Source organism: Oncorhynchus mykiss, chromosome 13, assembly GCF_013265735.2.
Source record: "Oncorhynchus mykiss isolate Arlee chromosome 13, USDA_OmykA_1.1, whole genome shotgun sequence".
NCBI lineage: Eukaryota > Metazoa > Chordata > Actinopteri > Salmoniformes > Salmonidae > Oncorhynchus > Oncorhynchus mykiss.
The window spans coordinates 52,997,467-53,022,566 of record NC_048577.1 but is presented as its reverse complement, the minus strand read 5'-3'; the positions used below and the strand labels follow the sequence as shown (position 1 = coordinate 53,022,566).

The window sequence follows — 25,100 nt, the reverse complement described above, 5'->3', positions numbered from 1 at the left end:
GTGGGAATCGAACCCACAACCATCTGAGCTACACAGGACTATACGGGACTATACAGAAACAACACGTTCTAATGAACAGCTTCATGAACAAGAGTTAAGCTTTCCAACTTGAAACAAAGATATCAATGTAAGACTTTTGTGAGCAAATTGACCTGTCATACATTAACTGTAAGACATCCAGACATGAGCTGATTCTAGTCTGTTCTCTCTCATTTGTTTTGACCTTTTCACTGTGTAGTCTCAAGTGTTTCCTTCTTCCCCTCTCCCCTCTTCTTCCTCCCTCTATCCCTCCCTCCCCTCTCTCTAGTCAGCACAGTGGTGATTCACTCTCGTTCTCTCTTCCCCCTCCCTCGTTCCAGACAGTTTGCATCCAACACATCTCCAGGTAAAAGGCAGTGAAAGCTCACAAGGTCTCATCAGTAGTAATCTAAGAGAGGTGATTACAGTTCACCGCTTCAGCTGAGAGGTAGCGGCTGTGATCCTCACCCGCACCTCTACAAACCACTGAGGTGTTTTTACGGTTCGCCCCTGTCACACTCCATAATGCGTTGAGCGTGGGGGGGGGGGGGGGGGGGGGGGGGGCGACGACTGTGAAATGGGAGTGGGACACATTCCCCTATTTAAAGGAGGATATACAGAGCTGTGACAGGTCTGGTTATGGTAGCGCTCAAGGAGACGAGGATTGGAATGGTCTTCCTAAGCAGCAGGACATAGGCTTGGGGTCTGCCCTTAGGGCCACAGGGCTTGTAATTACTCTGAAACTTCTCTGCAGCTAAGAAGCCAGGCACCAAATACCAACCACAGACATCAAAATGAGAACTGAATAATACAACCCAAATAGCAACACATTGAAACATGGTAATCCAAGTCATTTTGGGTTAAAGTATCAGATGATCAACTATCTCATTTATTGTAATAAACACTCCATAGAACACCATGTAGAAGTCCATCCATACCTTCATGATCCCATTCCAGTTGTCCCCAGTGGAGACCTGGAACAGAGTGAGGAAGGCCATGCCAAAGTTCTCAAAGGTAGCATGGCGGCTCATCCCCTCACATGGGTAGTCCTCGTTACACACTGGGAGAGGAGAGTAGGGAGGGAGGGAGGTATGGGGGAGGGAGACATGGGGGAGGGAGGGATGGGGAGGTAAGAGAGAGTGAGAGATAAGGGGAGAGAGAAACAAATAGAGAAAGATAGATACAGAGAGGGGGGGAACAGGGGGATAGACGAAGGGACAGAGGGAGAGATAAAGATGCATGAAGAGAAAATAACAGTTTATATAGAGAACATTTATCTGTTCAGTCCTCTTAGAAACCAACAACCAACAACAGCAGACGTGGTTGTTTGCTCCGGGTCTTAAAGCTGTCTTGGCTGATTGTTTACAAATCTCTCTCCTTACTACAGTTGCATTTGGCTCTAATCCTTTGCTCAAAACTGATGGGATGAGAGATGACCTCCAGCAGACCTGACTAGAGTCCATAGAGAGAGTGTGACAGTTTGAAAACAGGCCTAGCTGATGTGTTATTGTTCTCCTGCCTAGTCTCCTTGATACTTCTTGGTTCTGGCTGCGTCCAGATACTTCACTACAAGTCCCTTTTTAACTCTGTCTTGGCTCTGTAATCTAACAGGATTGGATATGTACAACTCTGAATGTGGCGCGCCATTGGGTATGCAGGGTTTTGTTCCAGCCCATCACTACCAACTCACCCAGTTCTCCAAACAGCTCAACCCCCAGTGCTGCGTAGATGAAGAACAGGAGCATGAAGAGCAGGCCCAGGTTCCCCACCTGAAACACACATAGGAACAGTATTAGGAACTGTTTCTGCTCTACATTCTTTTTTGTATTGAACCGTTATTTTGACAGGGAGTCATGCTGAGTCCAAGGTCTCTTTTACAGAGCAATTTTGTGCTCCCAAGTGGCAGAGTGGTCTAAGGCACTACATCTCAGTGCAGACACTCTGGTTCAAATCCAGGCTGTATCACAACCGGCTGTGATTGGGAGTCTCATAGGGCGGCGCACAATTGGCCCAGTGTCATCCGGGTTTGGCTGGTGTAGGCTGTCCACTGACTTGCCTAGTTAAATAAAGGTGAAAATGTTGTTGTTTTTAAAATACAGATGAACACCGTAGTGACAAAAATATACACATCAAATACAGTACGAAAAGCAAAACAAAGATAAATAACACAGTCATAGAAAACAAACACATTTTTCTGTAAAAAGATCCTCAATCAGCCGTCTGAAATGCCCTGGAGGCACATAATCATACATTTTTAAGGCAAACATTCTAAACATTGCATCCCACTGAAAGAACAGCGGGTGTTTTGGCCTTGCCTTTTACCAAGCAACAAAACCTATTGGTCCCAGCATCCATGTTGTGGCACAGCCTCTACCTTATCAGAATCCTCAGTAGAGGCATAATTTGCTAGTTGTTCTGCCTTTCGCTTGGGCAGGCCTGCTACCAAAAAAAGAGAAGTGAAAGCTGGACATGTGGTGCACGACCAAAGCCCAAGTCCTACATCGTATCAGAATCCTCAAGAGGAGCCTGAGGAGAGAATTGGAAAAGTTGTCAGTGTGCGTAACCTTACTCTGTTATTGTGACTGTGTAGTTGGAAGCCACCCAGGACACACAGCAGTAGATCCCTCTCTGTCTGCTGAATGGTACTGCATAAAGAGGTTATGTAGTAAATATGCTCAGAAAACACAATCCCATTAGTGAGATGTAACCTTACAGAGCCAATGTCACAGCAGCCAGCACACAGCTCTGTCTGGTCTGGTACCCTGGGGGAGGAGACTCTACTGGCCTGATCTAGTCTGTTCTGGCCTGATCTAGTCTGTTCTGGCCTGCTCTAGTCTGTTATGGCCTGCTCTAGTCTGTTCTGGCCTGATCTAGTCTGTTCTGGCCTGATCTAGTCTGCTCTGGCCTGCTCTAGCCTGTTCTGGCCTGATCTAGTCTGTTCTGGCCTGCTCTAGTCTGTTCTGGCCTGATCTAGCCTGTTCTGGCCTGCTCTAGTCTGTTCTGGCCTGATCTAGCCTGTTTTGGCCTACTCCAGTCTGTTCTGGCCTGCTCTAGTCTGTTCTGATCTAGTCTACTCTGGCCTGCTCTAGTTTGCTCTGGCCTGATCTAGCCTGTTCTTGCCTGATCTAGCCTGTTCTGGCCTGCTCTAGCCTGTTCTGGCCTGATCTAGTCTGCTCTGGTTTGATCTAGCAATAAGAGACACACTACACATCACTTCCGGTTGAACGCGGAAAGAGGGAGAGTTCCGTTTTGTTGTTTTGAAAAGTTTGTTGTTTTGAAAGTGTATTGGCAAGTTCTTAGTAGAAATCCAACTTTCAGAACCCGCAACACAGTTGGCATCAGTTGCTGGGACTGCTAGTCTCTGTCCAGTGATCCTGCCGACCAAGGATGGGTATGAGTAGCATTTTGCGTAGCAGCTGGCTTAGCTGGGTTTTCTTGAGGGCTTGAAAGCAGCCCGCGATGTGGTTAGCCATTGTGGCTGGGACCGCAGATGGTTCCGGGTTCATGGCTGTCTAGATCCCTGCTGTTTGTTGTTGTCACCTCCCTGTGACCTGCCCTGTCTGGACCTGCGTTGCTAGCTACCATGACAAAGACCAAAGTCTGTGGGAGTACCGTTGAGGACAGTGTCTCTCTATCACACGTGAAGGATCTTTTAAACTAACAAAAAGAGTATAAGCAGTTGTTACAACAACAAGAAAATAGCTTCACGTGTTTTGTCCAAATACTGTTGGATTCAACAAGTAAAACAATGAACGACCTGACCAGAGAGGTCCAGGACCTGAATAACAATTTGCAGTTTTCCCAGGGTCAGCTCGATGAGTTGAAACAGGAAAACGGCAAGATGACAGCAATCTGTAAGTCGTTGAGAGAGGACATCAGTTCTTTATGTGAATCCATGATAACAATGACGGATAAATGAGACTTTCTGGAGGGACAATTAAGGCAGAACAACATAGTTGCGGATGGAATTGCAGAATCTCCACATGAGACCTGGACGGAGTCTGAGGACAAAGTGAGTGAAGTGATCTCTGAGAAATTGGAGACGGACCACAGGAAGATTGAGGTGGAGCATGACCACAGGACTGGAAAACCCACCACCGTCCCAGGTGACAGGCCAGATAGTGGTCAAGTTCCTGAAGTTCAAGGACAAGGTAGCTGTTCTGGAAAGAGCCAAGAACTTGAGAGGAACATATATCTTCCTCAACGAGGTCTATCCTGAAGCTGTGCGCCAGAAGAGGAAAGAACTTATCCCAGCCATGAAAGCTGTCAGAGCGCGTGGGGACATCGCTGACATCTGCTATGACAGGCTCATTGTTCACCTTCCCAGACGCCTGGAAGAGATGAGAGAGCCAAGCCTATGGGTTCGTAGCTTCAACCCCACAGCACACACACACGCATGCACACACACACACACACACACGCACACACACACACACACACACACACACACACACACACACACACACACACACACACACACACACACACACACACACACACACACACACACACACACACACACACACACACACACACACACACACACACACACACACACACACACACACACACACACACACACCAATTGGTTATGGACTGCTGAATGTATATATTTTTCTCTAGCTTTGCTTGCTCTTTTCAGTATTATGTCTATCTCTGATAAGCTACCCAGGAAAGGGCTGAAAATAGCCCATATTAATATATGTCGCCTGAAGGTTCATGAAATCAATAACTTGCTAACATCAGATAACATTAATATATTAGCCATTTCTGAGACTCACTTAGATAACTCATTTGATGATACAGCAGTAGCAATACAAGGATATAACATTTATAGAAGAGACATAAATGCTTATGGGGGAGGTGTTGCTGTATATATTCAGAGCCACATCTCTGTAATGCTTAGAGAAAACCTTATGCCAATTGTTATTGAAGTGTTGTGGTTGCAGGTTCACTTGGCACATCTAAAGCCTTTTCTTTTGGGGTGTTGTTATAGGCCACCAAGTGCTAACAGTCAGTATCTAAATAATATGTGTGAAATGCATGATAGTGTATGTGATGTAAACAGAGAGGTCTGCTTTCTTGGAGACCTGAATATTGACTGGTTTTCATCAAGCTGTCCGTTCAAGAGGAAGCTTATTACTGTAACCAGTGCCTGTAATCTGATTCAGGTTATTAATCAACCTACCAGGATGTTTACAAACACTACAGGAACAGGATCATCCAGGATCATATCAATCACATTTTTACTAACACTATAGAACTTTGTACTAAAGTTGTAACCGTACCCATTGGATGCAGTGATCACAATATAGTGGCTATATGCAGGAAAGCCAACATTCCAAAAACTGGGCCTAAAATAGTGTATAAGAGATCATACAAAATATTTTGCTGTGACTCTTATGAGGATGATGTTAAAAATATTTGTTGGTCTGATGCAATTAATAAGGAGCATCCAGACGCTGCACTTGATGGATTTATGAAATTGTTTTTTCCAATTATTGATAAACATGCACCTATTACGAAAATGACTGTTAGAACTGTTAAGGCTCAATGAATTGATGAGGAAACTGTATGGTTGAAAGAGATGGGGCAAAAAGAGTGGCTAATAAGTCTGGCTGCACATCTGACTGGCTGACTTACTGTAAATTTACTTTAAATGGAATTATGGGCAGAAAGAGCAATTCGAATCAGATGGCTTATTCATCACAAAACCATTTGATGTTGCCAATTATTTTAATGATTATGTCATTGGCAAAGTGGGCAAACTTAGGAAGGAAATGCCAACAACAAACAGTGAGCCATCGTATTCATGCATTTAAAAACAACAAATAATGAAAGAAGAGCGTTTCAAGTTTGAATTTTGTAAAGTTAGTTTGGGAGAGTTGGGAAATGATTGTTATCGATCAATAATGACAAACCTCCTGGCATTGACAACTTAGATAGAAAGCTACCGAGGATGGTAGCTGACTCTATACCCACTCCTATCTGTCATATCTTTAATCTGAGCCCCAGAGGAAATTCTTAGTCCTCAGGCCTGGAGGGAAGAACAAAGTAATTCTGCTACCCAAGAGTGTTAAAGCGGCCTTTACTGGTTCTAACAGTAGACCAGTAGCAAACTGTTGGAAAAAATGGTGTTTGACCAAATACAATACTATTTATCTGTAAACAAATGATCAACAGACTTTCAGCATGCTTTTAGAGAAGGGCACTCAACATGTACTGCACTGACACAAATGACTGATGATTGGTTGAAAGAAATTGATAATAAGAAGATTGTGGGAGCTGCACTGTTAGATTTCAGTGCAGCCTTTGATATTATTGACCATATACTTTTGTTGAAAAAACATATGTGTTTTGGCTTTTCAACCTCGTGGATTCAGAGCTATCTATCTAATATAACTCAAAGTGTTTTCTTTAATGGAAGCTTCTCCAATGTCAAACATATAAAGTGTGGTGTACCGCAGGGCAGCTTTCTAGGCCCTCTACTCTTTTCTATTTTTACCAGTGACCTGCCACTGGCATTAAACAAAGCATGTGTGTCCATGTATGCTGATGATTCAACCATATACGCATCAGCAACCACAGCTAATAAAGTCACCGAAACCCCTAACAAAGAGTTACAGTCTGTTTTGGAATGGGTGACCAGTAATAAACTGGTCCTGAACATCTCTAAAACTAAGAGCATTATATTTGGTACAAATCATTCCCTAAATTCTAGACCTCAGCTGAACCTGGAAACTAATGGTGTGGCTGTTGAACAAGTTGAGGAGACTAAATTACTTGGCGATACCTTAAATTGTAAACTGTCATTGTCAAAACCTATAGATTGAATGCTTGTAACGATGGAGAGAGGTCTGTCCGTAATAATGAGATGCTCTGATTTTTTGACACCACACTCCAAAAAGCAAGCTCTGTAGGCTCTAGTTTTGTCTCATCTTGATTGTCCAGTCGTGTGGTTGAGTGCTGCAAGGAAAGACCTAGTTAAGCTGCAGCTAGCCCAGAACAGAGCAGCATGTCTTGCTCTTCATTGTAATCAGAGGGCAGATAAAAAATACTACATATATGCCAGTCTCTCTTGCCTAAGAGCTGAGGAGAGACTGATTGCATAACTTTTTATTTTTTATAAGAAACATTAACGTGTTGAAAATCCCAAATTGTTTGCATAGTCAATTTCACAAAGCTCTGACACACACATGTACCCCACCAGACATGCCCCCTGGGGTCTTTTCACAGTCCCCAAACTCAGAACAAATTAAAGAAAGCGTACAGTATTATATAGAGCCATTATTGCATGGAACTCTGTTCCATCACATATTGCTCAAAAAAGCTGCCCTGGTTTCAAAAAACAGATAAAGCAACACCTCACGGCACAACGCCTCTCCCCTATTTGACCTAGATAGTTTGTGTGTCTGTATTGATATCTAGGTGTCACACCCTGGTCAAAGTATTTTGTGTTTATCTTTATTTATTTGGTCAGGCCAGGGTGTGGCATGGGTTTTTGTATGTGGTGTGTATGTGTGGGGATTGTAGCTAGTGGGGTGTTCTAGCTAAGTCTATGGCTGTCTGAAGTGGTTCTCAATCAGAGGCAGGTGTTTATCGTTGTCTCTGATTGGGAACCATATTTAGGCAGCCATATTCTTTGAGTTTGTCGTGGGTGATTGTCCTTAGTGTTAGTTTGCACCAGTTTAGGCTGTTTCGGTTTTCATTACGTTTATTATTTTGCACTGTTTGTATTTGGATTCATGTTGCTATAGTCACAATAAACATGGATCGCAATCTACACGCCGCATTTTGGTCCGACTCTCCTTCTCACGAAGAAAACCGTTACAGAATCACCCACCACAAAGGGACCAAGCAGCGTGTCAACAGGCAAGAACAGCCCAAAGTGGAGTACAGTATGGACTATACTTCTTGGGAGGAGATAGACAGGTGGGCGGTCGACCCAGGGAGAGTGCCGGAGCCCGCCTGGGATTCGATGGAGCAGTGCGCGGAAGGATATAGGAGAATGGAGTTTGCGAAGCAAGCAAGGCGGCGCGGACGGAGGCCCCATAGTCAGCCCCAAAAATTTCTTGGGGGGGGGCTCAGGGAGAGTGTGGCAGAGTCAGGAGCCAGACCTGAGCCAACTCTCCCTGTTTATCGTGAGGAGCCAAGGAGGAGACCAGAGCCGGTGTTGGAGGTGAGCGAAACAGAGACTGTGAAGGAGTTAATGGGGAAATTGGAGGAGAGAGAAATGAGGGAGTTGCTGTGTTGGTGTTTTAAACATGGAATTCGCCCGACGGAGCGTGTCGGGGATTTGATGGCACCTGGGTCAGCGCTCCATACTCGTCCTGAGGTGCGTGTTAGTCGGCTGGTTAAGATGGTGCCAGTCTCACGTACCAGGCCTCCTGTGCACCTCCCTAGCCTTGCACGTCCTGTGCCAGCACCGCTCTCAAGATCTCCAGTACGCCTTCACGGTCTAACCCATCCTGTGCCACCTCCACACCCCAGCCCTCCGGTAGCAGCTCCCCGCACCAGGCTTCCTGTGCGTGTCCTCGGCCCAGTACCACCAGTGCCAGCACCACGCATCAGGCCTATAGTGCGCCTCGCCTGTCCAGCGCTGTCGGAGCCCTCCTCCTCTCCAGCGCTGTCGGAGTCTCCCGCCTGTTTAGCGCTGTTAGAGCCTTCCTTCTCTACAGCGCTGCCGGAGTCTCCCGCCTGTTCAGAGCTGCCAGTTAGCATAGAGCTGCCAGTTAGCATAGAGCTGCCAGTTAGCATAGAGCTGCCAGTTAGCATAGAGCTGCCAGTTAGCATAGAGCTGCCAGTTAGCATGGAGCTGCCAGTCTGCAAGGAGCTGCCAGTCTGCATAGAGCTGCCAGTCTGTAAGGAGCTGCCAGTCTGCAAGGAGCCGCCAGAGCTGCCTGTCTGCAGGATGCCGCCAGAGCTGCCAGTCTGCAAGGAGCCGCCAGAGCTGCCAGTCTGCAAGGAGCCGCCAGAGCTGCCAGTTAGCATGGAGCAGCCAGGGCCGCCAGTCAGCATGGAGCAGCCAGGGCCGCCAGTCAGCATGGAGCAGCCAGGGCCGCCAGTCAGCATGGAGCAGCCAGGGCCGCCAGTCAGCATGGAGCAGCCAGTCAGCATGGAGCAGCCAGTCAGCATGGAGCAGCCAGAGCAGCCAGTCAGCATGGAGCAGCCAGTCAGCATGGAGCAGCCAGAGCTGCCAGTCAGCATGGAGCAGCCAGTCAGCATGGAGCAGCCAGAGCTGCCAGTCGACCAGACTCTTCCAGATCTGCCAGTCGACCAGACTCTTCCAGATCTGCCAGTCGACCAGACTCTCCCAGATCTGCCAGTCGACCAGACTCTTCCAGATCTGCCAGTCGACCAGACTCTTCCAGATCTGCCAGTCGACCAGAATCTTCCAGATCCGCCAGTCGACCAGAATCTTCCAGATCCGCCAGTCGACCAGAATCTTCCAGATCCGCCAGTCGACCAGACTCTTCCAGATCTGCCAGTCGACCAGACTCTTCCAGATCTGCCAGTCGACCAGACTCTTCCAGATCTGCCAGTCGACCAGACTCTTCCAGATCTGCCAGTCGACCAGACTCTTCCAGATCTGCCAGTCGACCAGACTCTTCCAGATCTGCCAGTCGACCAGACTCTTCAAGATCTGCCAGTCGACCAGACTCTTCAAGATCTGCCAGTCGACCAGACTCTTCCAGATCTGCCAGTCAGCCAGGATCTGCCGAAACCACCAGCCAGCCAGGTAGATTCATCAACCTGCCTGAGCTTCCTCTCACTCCTGAGCTTCCTCTCACTCCTGAGCTTCCCCTCAGTCCCGAGCTGCCTCAGTCCCGAGCTGCCCCTCAGTCCCGATCTGCTCCTCAGTCCAGTGGGGTTCTGGGTGAGGACTACTAGGCCATGGTCGGCGGCGAGGGTGGACTATCCAGGGACGCGAGGAGAAGGGACTAAGACATTGATTGAGTGGGGTCCACGTCCCGCACCGGAGCCGCCACCATGGACAGACGCCCACCCGGACCCTCCCTATTGTTTTGAGGTGCGTTCGGGAGTCCGCACCTTAGGGGGGGGGTTCTGTCACACCCTGGTCAAAGTATTTTGTGTTTATCTTTATTTATTTGGTCAGGCCAGGGTGTGGCATGGGTTTTTGTATGTGGTGTGTATGTGTGGGGATTGTAGCTAGTGGGGTGTTCTAGCTAAGTCTATGGCTGTCTGAAGTGGTTCTCAATCAGAGGCAGGTGTTTATCGTTGTCTCTGATTGGGAACCATATTTAGGCAGCCATATTCTTTGAGTTTGTCGTGGGTGATTGTCCTTAGTGTTAGTTTGCACCAGTTTAGGCTGTTTCGGTTTTCATTACGTTTATTATTTTGCACTGTTTGTATTTGGATTCATGTTGCTATAGTCACAATAAACATGGATCGCAATCTACACGCCGCATTTTGGTCCGACTCTCCTTCTCACGAAGAAAACCGTTACACTAGGCTATGTGTGCCTTTACATTGTTTTAATGTAGTTCTGTCCTTGAGTTGTTTTAGTCCATTAATGTTCTGTATTATGTCATGTTCCATGTTTTGTGTGGACCCAGGAAGAGTAGCTGCTGCTTTCTCAACAGCTAATGGGGATCCTAATGAAATACCAAAAATACCAAAAAGCCTGATCTAGTCTGCTCTATCCAGATCTAGCCTGCTCTATCCAGATCTAGCCTGATCTAGCCTCTACCAGGCTAACAAATCACAAGACAAACAGTCACAGATGTGAAGCTGTTTTTCATAGAAGAACACGACCCAGGTTTATTAAGATAGGAGTGTTTAGTGAGGGTTAGAGACCAAGGTTGTGTTCAGCAGGTACTGAACGTCCGGTAAAGTTTTTGAAACAAACAAAGGAAAGTGTGTGTTCTTAGTGGACAAGCTCAGGTGGTAATACCTCCATTTCAAAAGGTTTTCTCCCGTTTGGGTCTACTGAACATGCCCCAGGTCAGCAATGTCTAACTTAAGTAGAAATTATGTAGTGACGTAACAGTTCTATAAAAATCTCTAAAGCACTTTAGATCCAGACTTTGTTTGTCATACTGTCAGTCTCAGTCTCTCGTCAGACTGTCTCAGTATGATACCGAGTTCCCTTTGGGCCAGAACTAATGCAAGCTCTCCCCAGCTACCTGTGTCACAGTTGATTAGTGATGTATCTACCAGGGAGTGTAGATCTCACACTACTGGGGATGATTTAAGCACCTCTGATAATAGCACTATTCCATTGAGATCAATTTAATGATCTGTGATTCTTAATGACATGATTCTATGAGGGGTGATCCAAGCAAGGAAGAGACAAACAAAGGGTGAATTTATGTCGGGTGAAACCTGGGTCAGTGATAAGTGAGTCTTGAATTTACTTTGATCTGTGCACGTAGCTAAGAGCATGCTATGCTAGCCAGGATCCATTCACTTTTACTGTGTTTTGGTCCCCAATGCTAATGTTAGCTAGCGAGGGGATAGTGTGAGGGGATAGCTAATCTCTCCCGGCCAAGGGACTAGTTTTAAGGAAGTCTGTATTTTCTGGAGAAAAAAACATCACTGGGATAAAAAAAATTAGTAGCTAAGAGAATGGTACAAGATGTCGCTGTGAGCACTCGTAATTAGCTTTTAGAAAGCAGAAATGGTGATATTCACGCAGCGTTGCCTACTGACATAGGCTATATCTGAAGTTTATCACCCAGCCCCTGGAGGAGAGAAAACAACTGGCTTTAGTGGTGATGTGATGTGACTGAACGACACCACTACCATCTAGTGAACAGCAGATGGTAGCCATTTTAGCTCAGTTGGGGAGAAATGGGATAATGTTAGATAATGGCTGATTCTAGTTGGGTAATGTGACACATTTTAGGCAGATTCTTTGATAAGAGATGGTGTCGGTCATAATGTGTTTGAGTGTTACCTTCAGCTAGCTAGCTAACATCTGTCAGGGGCTTCTCCATGGAACACCATTACTCTCAGTCTTGACAGTGTGTAACACTACCCTGGCAGGTGATTTTTCACCTCCTTCTCAAGATGTAACTATAGCAGACTGATTGTCTCCTCTCATCACACACACACACACACACACACACACACACACACACACACACACATTTAAGGATACAAACACACACACACACCTCTTTAATCACCTTGGTGTTAATTACTTGCCTGATGCCCTTGGGGAGACGACCCAGGGTCCTGTGTTAATGAGACAGGGATCGATAGCAGCGGAGGAGAGGAGATCCGTTCTGCCTTACCTCCGTCTTCCCTACACTCCTTCCTTCTCATTGCCTGTTCTCCCTGCCTGCTCTCTTTCACTCACTCTCTACCTCTCTCTCTTTCTCTCTCTCTCTCTCTCTTTCTCTGTGGGAATGATGTGGTCGGGACCAAACCTTATTAGGAAAAGGAGTCATGTCTTTCCAGCCCAACCAGATCTAATAACCCACACCTCATGTCTTAATGTAGTAGAGGTATTAATATCAGTGTACCCCAGCCAGAAACAACCCCTAGCCACTTGTAGAGATCAGAAAGGATATGAGAGGTGTATGCAATATGGTCAAACTCCGTCCAAGCATATTAGAGTGAAAGGTTGAGCTACTTCCATATTGCATGATGTCAAATCCTTTCACATCTACATGAGGTGCCTAGGCAGTAGTGGTTATGGGCCTAGGGGCTGTATCTAGACCAGGGCGGTATTCATAGTGTCTCAGAATACGAGTACTGATCTAGGATCAGTTTATCCTTTTAGATCCTAATGAATAAAACAGGGGGACATGATCCTAGATCAGCACTCTTTATGAATAGTCTTTTTCCCAAAGCACTCTCCATGGTCCTGAAAGCACACACTGTCCACATTATGTACAGAGATATAGCTACTGTTTGAAGATCATCATCTCATTTGATTGTTTGCAGCTGCCATCATCTACATAATAACCCTTGGTAGAACAGCTTGTTGAAAAACAGATAAAAATGCTAGCCATAATCATTCAATCAGCCCCTCTGTTTGTCTGCAATTCTCATTCAACCCTAGTAGCATTGTGTGTGTGTGTGTGTGTGTGTGTGTGTGTGTGTGTGTGTGTGTGTGTGTGTGTGAATTTGTGCGTGTGTGGCAGGGAGGCCAGTCTGAGTCACCAATTAGCACTGCCCAGAAAGCTAGAGAGGCTATACATTCCTGGTCATTGATCAGCTCCTAGTTGCAGTTTGGGACTCCCTTTTCTACCGCAGCTCTCTCCCCCAGGCCTCAAACTTAGGATGGATTCCCAGGGCAGTGTGAGGGGGAAGGGGGCTGTTTTGGCCCGTGTTGAGCATTGTCATAGTATTGGCTTACCCAATGTTTGTTTATCTGTGTGTGTGTGTGTGCGTGCAGTTGTACCTGTGGTAGAGCTTGGACCACCGTATCCAGCAGAGCTCTCATTCCTTTAGCCATCTTCAGCAGCTTCAGAACTGGGATGGAGAGAATAGATAGATAGAGAGAGAGAGAGAGAGAGAGAGAGAGAGAGAGAGAGAGAGAGAGAGAGAGAGAGAGAGAGGGGCAGAAAGACAGAAATAGAGAAAAAGGTTATGATGAGGGCTGGGGAGAGGTGAAGATTATAAATGCCGGGCATTTAGGGAATTCCCTCCGGTTCAATTCTGGACTAAACGGGAAACATCCAGCCTCCGAAAGGTCACAGCTAAATTTATACCCAGCACACACGCTCTCACAGACACTGTCATACACACACACACTCTCACAGACACTGTCATACACACACACGCTCTCACAGACACTGTCATACACACACACTCTCACAGACACTGTCATACACACACACACTCTCACAGGCACTGTCATACACACACACACTCTCACAGACACTGTCATACACACACACGCTCTCACAGACACTGTCATGCACACACACACTCTCACAGACACTGTCATACACACACACGCTCTCACAGACACTGTCATACACACACACACTCTCACAGACACTGTCATACACACACACGCTCTCACAGACACTGTCATACACACACACACTCTCACAGACACTGTCATACACACACACCCTCTCACAGACACTGTCATACACACACACACTCTCACATACACTGTCATACACACACACACTCTCACAGACACTGTCATACACACACACGCTCTCACAGACACTGTCATACACACACACACTCTCACAGACACTGTCATACACACACACCCTCTCACAGACACTGTCATACACACACACACACTCTCACAGACACTGTCATACACACACACTCTCACAGACACTGTCATACACACACACACACACACACACACACACACACACACACACTCTCACAGATACTGTCATACACACACACACACACTCTCACAGACACTGTCATACACACACACACACACTGTCATACACACACACACTCTCACAGACACTGTCATACACACACACACTCTCACAGACACTGTCATACACACACACACTCTCACAGACACTGTCATACACACACACGCACTCACAAACAATGTCATACACACACACACACACTCACAGACACTGTCATACACACATACACTCTCGCTCGCTCATGGCCCTCCCACTGGCCCAACCATTAGTCATGAGCTGTAGCATTGGTAGGATTAATGATGAAGCAGTGATCTGCTGTATACTGGGTCTGTACACTGGGTCTGAACACTGGGTCTGTACACTGGGTCTGTACACTGGGTCTATACACTGGGTCTGTACACTGGGTCTATACACTGGGTCTGAACACTGGGTCTGTACACTGGGTCTGTACACTGGGTCTGTACACTGGGTCTGAACATTGGGTCTGAACACTGGGTCTGTACACCGGGTCTGAACACTGGGTCTGAACACTGGGTCTGAACACCGGGTCTGAACACTGGGTCTGTACACTGGGTCATGCTATCCATAGATTTCAGAGGGGCGTGAGTAGAAAAGGTGTTGTACTGTGTGTGTGTGTGTGTGTGTGTGTGCCAGGGTCCGACTAAACACTCAAATGCACTTCTTCTTCTCTCTCTCCCTCCTTCTCGCTCCTCCTACTTCCCTCCCTCCCTCCCTCGTTACCTCGTGCGATCCTCAACACCCTCATGATGCGTATGATGGTAGGGTTGATGGGGAGAGAAGCGCTGTAGTCGATCTCCTCCAGAGTGATGCCCATCACTGACAGCAACACGATGGCCAGATCCAACTGATTCCACCTACACACAGAGTCAGAGAGCAAAGGGTCGTCACACTGGAGGCCATGTTCCATCAGGGTCATTCATGTACTGTACAGGTACAGACGTGTGTGTGTGTGTGTGTGTGTGTGTGTGTGTGTGTGTGTGTGTGTGTGTGTGTGTGTGTGTGTGTGTGTGTGTGTGTGTGTGTGTGTGTGTGTGTGTGTGTGTGGGGTGTGTGTGAGGTGTGTGTGGTGTGTGTTAGTGTGTGTGGTGTGTGTGTGTGTGTGTGTGGTGTGTGTGTGTGTGTGTGTGTGTGTGTGTGTGTGTGTGTGTGTGTGTGTGTGTGTGTGTGTGTGTGTGTGTGTGTGTGGTGTGTGTGGTGTGTGTGTGCCCAGTAACCCAGAATGTTTCCACCTGCCTGCATCTCCACTATGTCCCAGTTTAAGACATGCTGAGAAAACTCAGACTGAGTACGCAGAGAGACTGTCCTGCCAGATGCCACAGAAAAGAGACGAGGTGCTTCCCAATCACACTAACATACATTTCTCTCTCTACCCCCTGTACTCTCTCTTCCTTTTTCTCTCTCTCTCTCTCCATCCTTTACCTCTTTCTCATTTATTTTATCTCCTCTCTCTCTTCCGACCCCTCCTCCCCCTCTTTTCTCTTCTACCCCCCTCCCCTCCCACCCCCTCTCCCTCTTTCTCTACTTCCATCATAGAAAATGGGTCAGTACCATTAAAGCACCAGGTAAATGTTTGTGTTTTGTTCACATCAACATCTTCAACGTGTATGTGTTGTCAACAGCAGCAGCAGTTCAGCACCAACCATTCAGTACTGAGTCAATGAAATTAATTGATATCCAACATCAGCCACAATCTATCTGCTTCATCAGTAACCCATTATGTTGAATGGGAAAACAATTAGAGAAAGAGAATGAGTAGGAATGGCTCTAGTGATGCTCCATGTATCTGTGAGTGGGTTGATCTGGGTCCTGTTAACAGTAATGTGGGTGTAATTGAATTAATAACAGTAATAATAGAATGGGAGAAATCACTGCTCCACCATATTGCTCACAGTGAGGGTGAGATATTAGACTGTATGGAGGCAGAGAGATTCTTCTGTGATTTCTGTTTCCTGATTGAGACCATGGGTCAGGAATGGGTCAGGAATGGGTCAGGAATGGGTCAGAGATGGTCATGAATGGGTCTGGAATGGGTCAGAGATGGTCATGAATGGGTCTGGAATGGATCAGGAATGGGTCAGAGATGGTTATGAATGGGTCTGGAATGGGACAGAGATGGTCATGAATGGGTCTGGAATGGGTCAGGAATGGGTCAGAGATGGTTATGAATGGGTCTGGAATGGGACAGAGATGGTCATGAATGGGTCAGGAATGAGTCAGAGATGGTCATGAATGGGTCAGGAATGGGTCAGAGATGGTCATGAATGGGTCTGGAATGGGTCAGAGATGGTCATGAATGGGTCTGGAATGGGTCAGAGATGGTCCTGAATGGGTCTGGAATGGGTCAGAGATGGGTCAGAGATGGGTCAGAGATGGGTCAGAGATTGGTCTGGAATGGGTCAGAGATGATTCAGAGATGGGTCAGGAATGGGTCAGAGATGGGTCAGGAATGGGTCAGGGATGGGTCAGAGATGGGTCAGGAATGGGTCAGGAATGGGTCAGAGATGATTCAGAGATGATTCAGAGATGATTCAGAGATGGGTCAGAGATGGGTCAGAGATGGGTCAGGAATGGGTCAGAGATGGGTCAGGAATGGGTCACAGATGATTCAGAGATGGGTCAGGAATGGGTCAGAGATATGTCAGAGATGGGTCAGAGATGGGTCAGAGATGGGTCAGGAATGGGTCAGAGATGATTCAGAGATGGGTCAGGAATGGGTCAGAGATGGGTCAGAGATGGGTCAGGAATGTGTCAGAGATGGGTCAGAGATGAGGATAGAGGAGTGTACTAACTATAGTTATTCTGCATCTGATGAAATGGACAATGATACATCTACACACAATGTAAGTATAGCAGATTAGCATCATGAATATTGTTCTGGAGGCAGCTCTGCAGAGTGGTCACTAGCTGGCACAGCCTTTAAACCCAACCTTGACCCTAACCTACCTAACCTTTAAACCTAACGTTAACCTAGCATTTAAACCTAACCTTAACTCTAACCTTTAAACCTAACCTTAAACCTAACCTTTAAACCTAACCTTAACCCTAACCTGTCAACCTAACTTTAACCCTAACCTGTCAACCTAACTTTAACCCTAACTTTAACTACCTACAGTACAGCAAACACTATGAATCATAGAGTGAGATGACACAAACAGTGTCCCCAGTGCAGCGTATTTAATTCAGTCACCTTTACTAGTACCATTTAGTACAGAGAGAGCATCCTGGTTATATTACGGCTGTGGCATTACTACTATGAATCACACAGAGTGAGAAAACACACACAGTGTCCCCAGTGTAGCAGTGCGGATGGTGTTTATTCAGTAGCTCAACAGTATCTGTATGACTATCCAGAGAGTATCCCAGCTATAGTTCAGCTATAGTAAAGCTATGACAATACCAGGAAGTACAATTGAAGTATCCCAGCTATAGTTCAGCTATAGTAAAGCTATGACACTACCAGGAAGTACCATTGAAGTATCCCAGCTATAGTTCAGCTATAGTAAAGCTATGACAATACCAGGAAGTACAATTTAAGTATCCCAGCTATATTTCAGCTATATTAAAGCTATGACAATACCAGGAAGTACAATTGAAGTATCCCAGCTATAGTTCAGCTATAGTTCAGCTATGACACTACCAGGAAGTACAATTGAAGTATCCCAGCTATAGTTCAGCTATAGTAAAGCTATGACACTACCAGGAAGTACCATTGAAGTATCCCAGCTATAGTTCAGCTATAGTAAAGCTATGACACTACCAGGAAGTACCATTGAAGTATCCCAGCTATAGTTCAGCTATAGTAAAGCTATGACACTACCAGGAAGTACCATTGAAGTATCCCAGCTATAGTTCAGCTATAGTAAAGCTATGACACTACCAGGAAGTACCATTGAAGTCAGAATAACTATTTTCTAATGGAGTTGTGGTTAAGAAGGGCAGCTATGAATCATATACTCTGTATGAATCATACACACTGAGATGACTGACATGCGCAAACACACACACACAGTGCAGCAGTGAATACAGTGTTTATTCAGTAAGTCAGTGTGGCCCTGTAACTACCTGTCTTTAAAGAAGCGTCGGAAGCCAAAGGCGGTGAGCTTCAGGAGGGTCTCCAGTACAAAGGTGGATGTGAAGAAATAGTTACAGTACTTCAATACTAGATCCAGAGACTGAGAGACAGAGAGAGAAGGAGGTGGAAGGGGGGGGGGGAGAGAGAGAGAGGAGGAGGGAGGGAGGGAGGGGAAAGAGAGAAGGAGGTGAGAGGAAGGGGGAGAGAGAGAAAGAGTTGGGGGGGAGAGAGAGAAAGAGGTGGGTGGGAGAAGGAGGTAGGAGGGAGGGGGAGAGAGAGAAGGAGGTGGGAGGGAGAAGGAGAGAGAGAAGGAGATGGTGGGTGGGAGGGAGGGAGGAGAGAGAGAGGAGGTGAGAGGGAGGGGGAGAGAGAGGAGGTGGGAGAGAGGGAGGAAGGGGGAGGGAGAGAGAGAAGGAGGTGGGAGGAAGGGGGAGAGAGAAGGAGATGGTGGGAGGGAGGAGAGAGAGAGAGAGAAGGAGGTGAGAGAGAGGGAGAGAGAGAGGAGGTGGGAGGGAGGGAGGGGGGAGGGGGAGAGAAGGAGGTGGGAGGGGGAGAGAGAGGAGGTGGGAGGGAAGGAGGGGGATGGAGAGAGAGAAGGGGGTGGGAGGAAGGGGGAGAGAGAAGGAGATGGTAGGAGGGAGAAGAGAGAGAGAAGGAGGTGAGAGAGAGGGAAAGAGAGAGGAGGTGGGAGGGAGGGAGGGGGAGGGGGGAGAAGGAGGTGGGAGGGGGAGAGAGAGGAGGTGGAAGGGAGGGGGAGAGAGAAGGAGATGGTGGGAGGGAGGAGAGAGAGAGAGAGAGAAGGTGAGAGGGAGGGGGAGAGAGAGGAGGTGGGAGGGAGGGGAGAGAGAGAAGGAGGTGGGAGGGAAGGGGAGAGAGAGACAGAGAGAAGGAGTCACATATGGTACTGTGTACATGAAAACTCATGACACTCTGTCTTTCTGTACCCCCCCACCCCCACCCACACATGTACACCGCTCCCTCCAGTCTTACTCGTGGCTGGCTGTAGTGTTCCAGTGACATGGTGATGACGTTGATACAGATGATGAAGGTGATGAAGAGGTCTAGGTAGTAGGTGGTACACAGAGTGTGGATCCACAGGCGGAGGGGGCTGTAGCTGGCATAGTAGGGGATCTTCTGGGCATCTGGCAAGGGGAGACAAACACAGGTAATAGTGCTTTATACATAGTATTACTGTACACTATTCAAAAGCATTCCTGTGATGTCCTCCTGTCAAGAGTAATACTCATAAACAATTCACACAATCATTGATGATCTATCTCTGTCTGTTCTTCTCTCCCCCATCCCTCTCTCTCTCTCTCTCTCTCCCTCTCACCCTCCCTTTCTCTCTCACACCCTTTCTCCCTCTCTCCCTTTCACCCTCTCTCACCCTCCCTCCCTTTCTCCCTCTCACCCTCTCTCTGTCCCTCTCACCCTCTCTCTCTCCCTCTCATCCTCCCTCCCCCCTCCCTTTCTCCCTTTCACACTCTCTCACCCTCCCTCCATCCCTTTCTCCCTCTCACCCTCTCACCCTCTCTCACCCTCCCTTTCTCCCTTTCACCCTCTCTCACCCTCCCTCCATCCCTTTCACCCTCTCTCACCCTCCCTTTCTCCCTTTCCCCCTCTCTCACCCTCCCTCCATCCCTTTCACCCTCTCTCACCCCCCCTCCATCCCTTTCTCCCTTTCACCCTCTCACCCTCCCTCCATCCCTTTCTCCCTTTCACCCTCTCTCACCCTCCCTCCATCCCTTTCCCCCTTTCACCCTCTCACCCTCCCTTCATCCCTTTCTCCCTTTCACCCTCTCTCACCCTCCCTCCATCCCTTTCTCCCTTTCACCCTCTCTCACCCTCCCTCCATCCCTTTCTCCCTCTCACCCTCTCTCACCCTCCCTCCATCCCTCCATCCCTTTCTCCCTCTCACCTTCTCTCACCCTCCCTCCATCCCTTTCTCCCTTTCACCCTCTCACCCTCTCTCCCTCCCACTCCCTCTCTCCCTTTCTCCCTCTCATCCTCCCTCTATCCCTCTCTCGCCCTCTCTCTCTCCAGGCACCTTGTACTATCTCTTCTTCCCGTCTCTCCCTTACCCCTCCTCTTCTTCTCCATGCGTCTCCGTCGTTTATCCTCTCTCCTTTTAGCCTCTTCCACTTCCTGGTTCTGACGGCACTTGTGGAAGTTCTCCACTACCACGCCCACAAACATGTTCAGAACGAAGAAACTGACGATGAGGAGGAAGGAGATGAAGTAGAGGAGCATCCATGGACTGTTGTTGATCACTGGCTAAAGGCAGAGAGGGAGGGAGGGAAGGGAGAGGGGGGATGGAGAGGGAGGGGAGAGGGGGAGGGGAGCGAGAGGGAGGGAGGGGAGAGGGGGGATGGAGAGGGAGGGAGGCAGGGAGGGGAGAGGGGGGGAGAGAGGGAGGGAGGGAGGGGGGATGGAGAGGGAGGGAGAGATGGGGAGGGAGGGGCGAGGGAGGGGGAGAAGGAGGGAGAGAGAGAGGAGTGGTGCATGTGAGTGTTTAGTCGAAGGAGGAGCGGGAGAGAAGGAGTTGAGTATGCTCTGATAGATCAGTCAGCCAACACAACTGAAAAAATAATACATCTATAGAAATATAATGGATAGACTTGATGACCACTATTAGACTAGTTACCTGTTGGTCCACCCCTACAGCATCCAGGCCATGGTACATGATGTTGACCCAACCGTCCTTTGAAGCCAGCACAAACAGGGACATCAGAGCCTGTGGTACAGAACGCACACACACATATACACACAGAACACACACACACACATGCAGAAATGCAGACATACACAGACAGACAGAACACACATGAAAGACATGGAATATAAACATACATCAGTCCATCAGTTCAGTATTTCATACTGGTCCATTCACCATGTCCATCAGTTCAGTATTTCATACTGGTCCATTCACCATGTCCATCAGTTCAGTATTTCATACTGGTCCATTCACCATGTCCATCAGTTCAGTATTTCATACTGGTCCATTCACCATGTCCATCAGTTCAGTATTTCATACTGGTCCATTCACCATGTCCATCAGTTCAGTATTTCATACTGGTCCATTCACCATGTCCATCAGTTCAGTATTTCATACTGGTCCATTCACCATGTCCATCAGTTCAGTATTTCATACTGGTCCATTCACCATGTCCATCAGTTCAGTATTTCATACTGGTCCATTCACCATGTCCATCAGTTCAGTATTTCATACTGGTCCATTCACCATGTCCATCAGTTCAGTATTTCATACTGGTCCATTCACCATGTCCACCAGTTCAGTATTTCATACTGGTCCATTCACCATGTCCACCAGTTCAGTATTTCATACTGGTCCATTCACCATGTCCATCAGTTCAGTATTTCATACTGGTCCATTCACCATGTCCATCAGTTCAGTATTTCATACTGGTCCATTCACCATGTCCATCAGTTCAGTATTTCATACTGGTCCATTCACCATGTCCATCAGTTCAGTATTTCATACTGGTCCATTCACCATGTCCATCAGTTCAGTATTTCATACTGGTGCATTCACCATGTCCATCAGTTCAGTATTTCATACTGGTCCATTCACCATGTCCATCAGTTCAGTATTTCATACTGGTCCATTCACCATGCCCATCAGTTCAGTATTTCATACTGGTCCATTCACCATGTCCATCAGTTCAGTATTTCATACTGGTCCATTCACCATGTCCATCAGTTCAGTATTTCATACTGGTCCATTCACCATGCCCATCAGTTCAGTATTTCATACTGGTCCATTCACCATGTCCATCAGTTTGACACCTCGTCTGAAATTGATAATGGGAGAAATCCTTACCTGTCCCAGGTTGTCAAAGTTGTACTTGTGATGAACCCATTTGTAGTTGGCCTGCAGACAGTCAGACTTGTTGGTGATGTTCTTGACGTCGGGGCCAAAGCAGTAGAAGAACTTCCCTTTGAACAGCTGCCAGGGAACAATGGGAACAATGGACAGAGCCACTTCAGATGTATTGTTGTTACTATATAAGTGGTTTCTTTCATATGTCATTATCAAAGGATAGACACACTTGATGGAATAATATGGAGGTCATTACATAGATGGTCAAGAATGATTTAGGGAATTGAGAGAGAGATAGAGGAAGACTGGTGGCAAAGACTGATAAAGACAGAGAAGGGACAGAGACTGAGGGACAGACAACTGTGGGAGGAAGGTGAGGAAACAGAGACACAGAAAGACAGGGTATATGTTGGAGGAGAAAGACAGGGTATATGTTGAAGGAGAAAGACAGGGTATATGTTGGAGGAGAAAGACAGGGTATATGTTGGAGGAGAAAGACAGGGTATATGTTGGAGGAGAAAGACAGGGTATATGTTGGAGGAGAAAGACAGGGTATATGTTGAAGGAGACAGAGGGTATATGTTGGAGGAGAAAGACAGGGTATATGTTGGAGGAGAAAGACAGGGAATGTGAAATATTGATAAAATGAAGGAACAAGGAAAACAGAGCAAGAAAGATGGAGAGACAAGTACTCCAAAGATAACAGCCCCTACCTGAACCCCCAGGATACCAAATATGATGAAGAAAGCACAGCAGATAAGGACAATGTTTCCTATAGGTTTCAGAGACGTTATTAGAGTCTCCACTACCAGCTTCAGACCTGGGGCTCGACTGATCACCCTGTAGAAAGAGAAACAGAGAGAGAGCAGGAGAGGGATCGAGCGAGAGAGATGAAGGGAGAGAGAGAAGGAGGGATGGAGGGAGAGAGACACAGAGAGAGATGGCGAGAGAGAGATTGAGATAGGGAAAGAAAGGGAGGGAGAGAGATGGAGGGTTAGAGAGAGGGAGTGATGGAGAGAGAGGGAGAGGTAGAGAGAGAGGGAGAGAGGGAGAGAGATGGAGGATTAGACAGAGGGAGTGAGGGAGAGGGAGAGAGGGAGAGGGAGAGAGATGAGGATTAGACAGAGGGAGTGAGAGAGAGGGAGAGAGGGAGAGAGAGAGAGGGAGAGAGATGGAGGATTAGACAGAGGGAGAGCACAAGAGAGAGAGAAAGAGAGGTAGAAAGGGATGGAGAGTTGGTAAGAGGAGTGCATCCCAAAATACAGTATTTACAGCTGACTCAGAGAGGGTAAATCTAAATGTCAAAGGTGACATTTTCTGGTCTTTCAGGTATAAGGGAAAGTGAACTCCAGAAAGAGTAGGCACTGCATGAGGAACAGCTAATGTGGATCCTAACCAACTAAACTGACCGAAAATCACCAAAGAAACAATACTGCACAACTAGTCTGTTTTCACCACTATGGGACAAGGACATTATGTGAACCTCCCCGTAGTGTGACCTACCTACCTGAGGGGGTGCAGTGTGTCTGTAGTATGTCCTCCCTACATGAGGGCAGTGTGTCTGTAGTATGCCCTACCTACCTGAGGGGGTGCAGTGTGTCTGTAGTATGTCCTCCCTATCTGAGGGGGTGCAGTGTGTCTGTAGTATGTCCTCCCTACATGAGGGCAGTGTATCTGTAGTATGTCCTCCCTACATGAGGGCAGTGTATCTGTAGTATGTCCTCCCTACATGAGGGCAGTGTATCTGTAGTGTGTCCTCCCTACATGAGGAGGTGCAGTGTGTCTGTATTATGTCCTCCCTACATGAGGAGGTGCAGTGTATCTGTAGTATGTCCTCCCTACATGAGGGGGTGCAGTGTATCTGTAATATGTCCTCCCTACATGAGGGCAGTGTGTCTGTGGTATGTCCTCCCTACATGAGGAGGTGCAGTGTATCTGTATTATGTCCTCCCTACATGAGGAGGTGCAGTGTATCTGTATTATGTCCTCCCTACATGAGGGGGTGCAGTGTGTCTGTATTATGTCCTCCCTACATGAGGAGGTGCAGTGTATCTGTAGTATGTCCTCCCTACATGAGGGGGTGCAGTGTATCTGTATTATGTCCTCCCTACATGAGGGCAGTGTGTCTGTGGTATGTCCTCCCTACATGAGGAGGTGCAGTGTATCTGTATTATGTCCTCCCTACATGAGGAGGTGCAGTGTATCTGTATTATGTCCTCCCTACATGAGGGGGTGCAGTGTGTCTGTAGTTAGTCCTCCCTACATGAGGGGGTGCAGTGTATCTGTATTATGTCCTCCCTACATGAGGGGGTGCAGTGTATCTGTAGTATGTCCTCCCTACATGAGGAGGTGCAGTGTATCTGTAGTTAGTCCTCCCTACATGAGGGGGTGCAGTGTGTCTGTAGTATGTCCTCCCTACCTGGGGGGGTGCAGTGTGTCTGTAGTATGTCCTCCCTACATGAGGAGGTGCAGTGTATCTGTAGTTAGTCCTCCCTACATGAGGGGGTGAAGTGTATCTGTATTATGTCCTCCCTACATGAGGAGGTGCAGTGTATCTGTGGTATGTCCGACCTACATGAGGGCAGTGTACCTGTAGTATGTCCTCCCTACATGAGGAGGTGCAGTGTGTCTGTAGTATGTCCTCCCTACATGAGGGCAGTGTATCTGTAGTATGTCCTACCTACATGAGGAGGTGCAGTGTGTCTGTAGTATGTCCTACCTACATGAGGGCAGTGTATCTGTAGTATGTCCTACCTACATGAGGGCAGTGTACCTGTAGTATGTCCTCCCCACATGAGGAGGTGCAGTGTGTCTG

General features: G+C 47.4%; 1 protein-coding gene across 2 annotated transcripts in view; it reads right to left on the bottom strand.

Annotated features, from left to right (window-relative positions):
- The window catches only part of LOC110539012 (voltage-dependent T-type calcium channel subunit alpha-1I-like), a 139,043-nt gene that overhangs the window by 24,372 nt on the left and 89,571 nt on the right, over nt 1–25,100 (bottom strand). For both annotated transcript variants that reach the window (XM_036941471.1, XM_036941470.1), the window contains exons 20-29: nt 22,999–23,125; nt 22,286–22,411; nt 21,089–21,178; nt 20,526–20,718; nt 19,435–19,586; nt 18,435–18,544; nt 15,093–15,226; nt 13,394–13,464; nt 1,709–1,787; nt 957–1,078 (exon numbers count right to left, since the gene is read on the bottom strand). In XM_036941471.1, the coding sequence (XP_036797366.1) occupies nt 957–1,078; nt 1,709–1,787; nt 13,394–13,464; nt 15,093–15,226; nt 18,435–18,544; nt 19,435–19,586; nt 20,526–20,718; nt 21,089–21,178; nt 22,286–22,411; nt 22,999–23,125 (1,204 nt within the window). The remainder of the gene's footprint in view (nt 1–956; nt 1,079–1,708; nt 1,788–13,393; nt 13,465–15,092; nt 15,227–18,434; nt 18,545–19,434; nt 19,587–20,525; nt 20,719–21,088; nt 21,179–22,285; nt 22,412–22,998; nt 23,126–25,100) is intronic.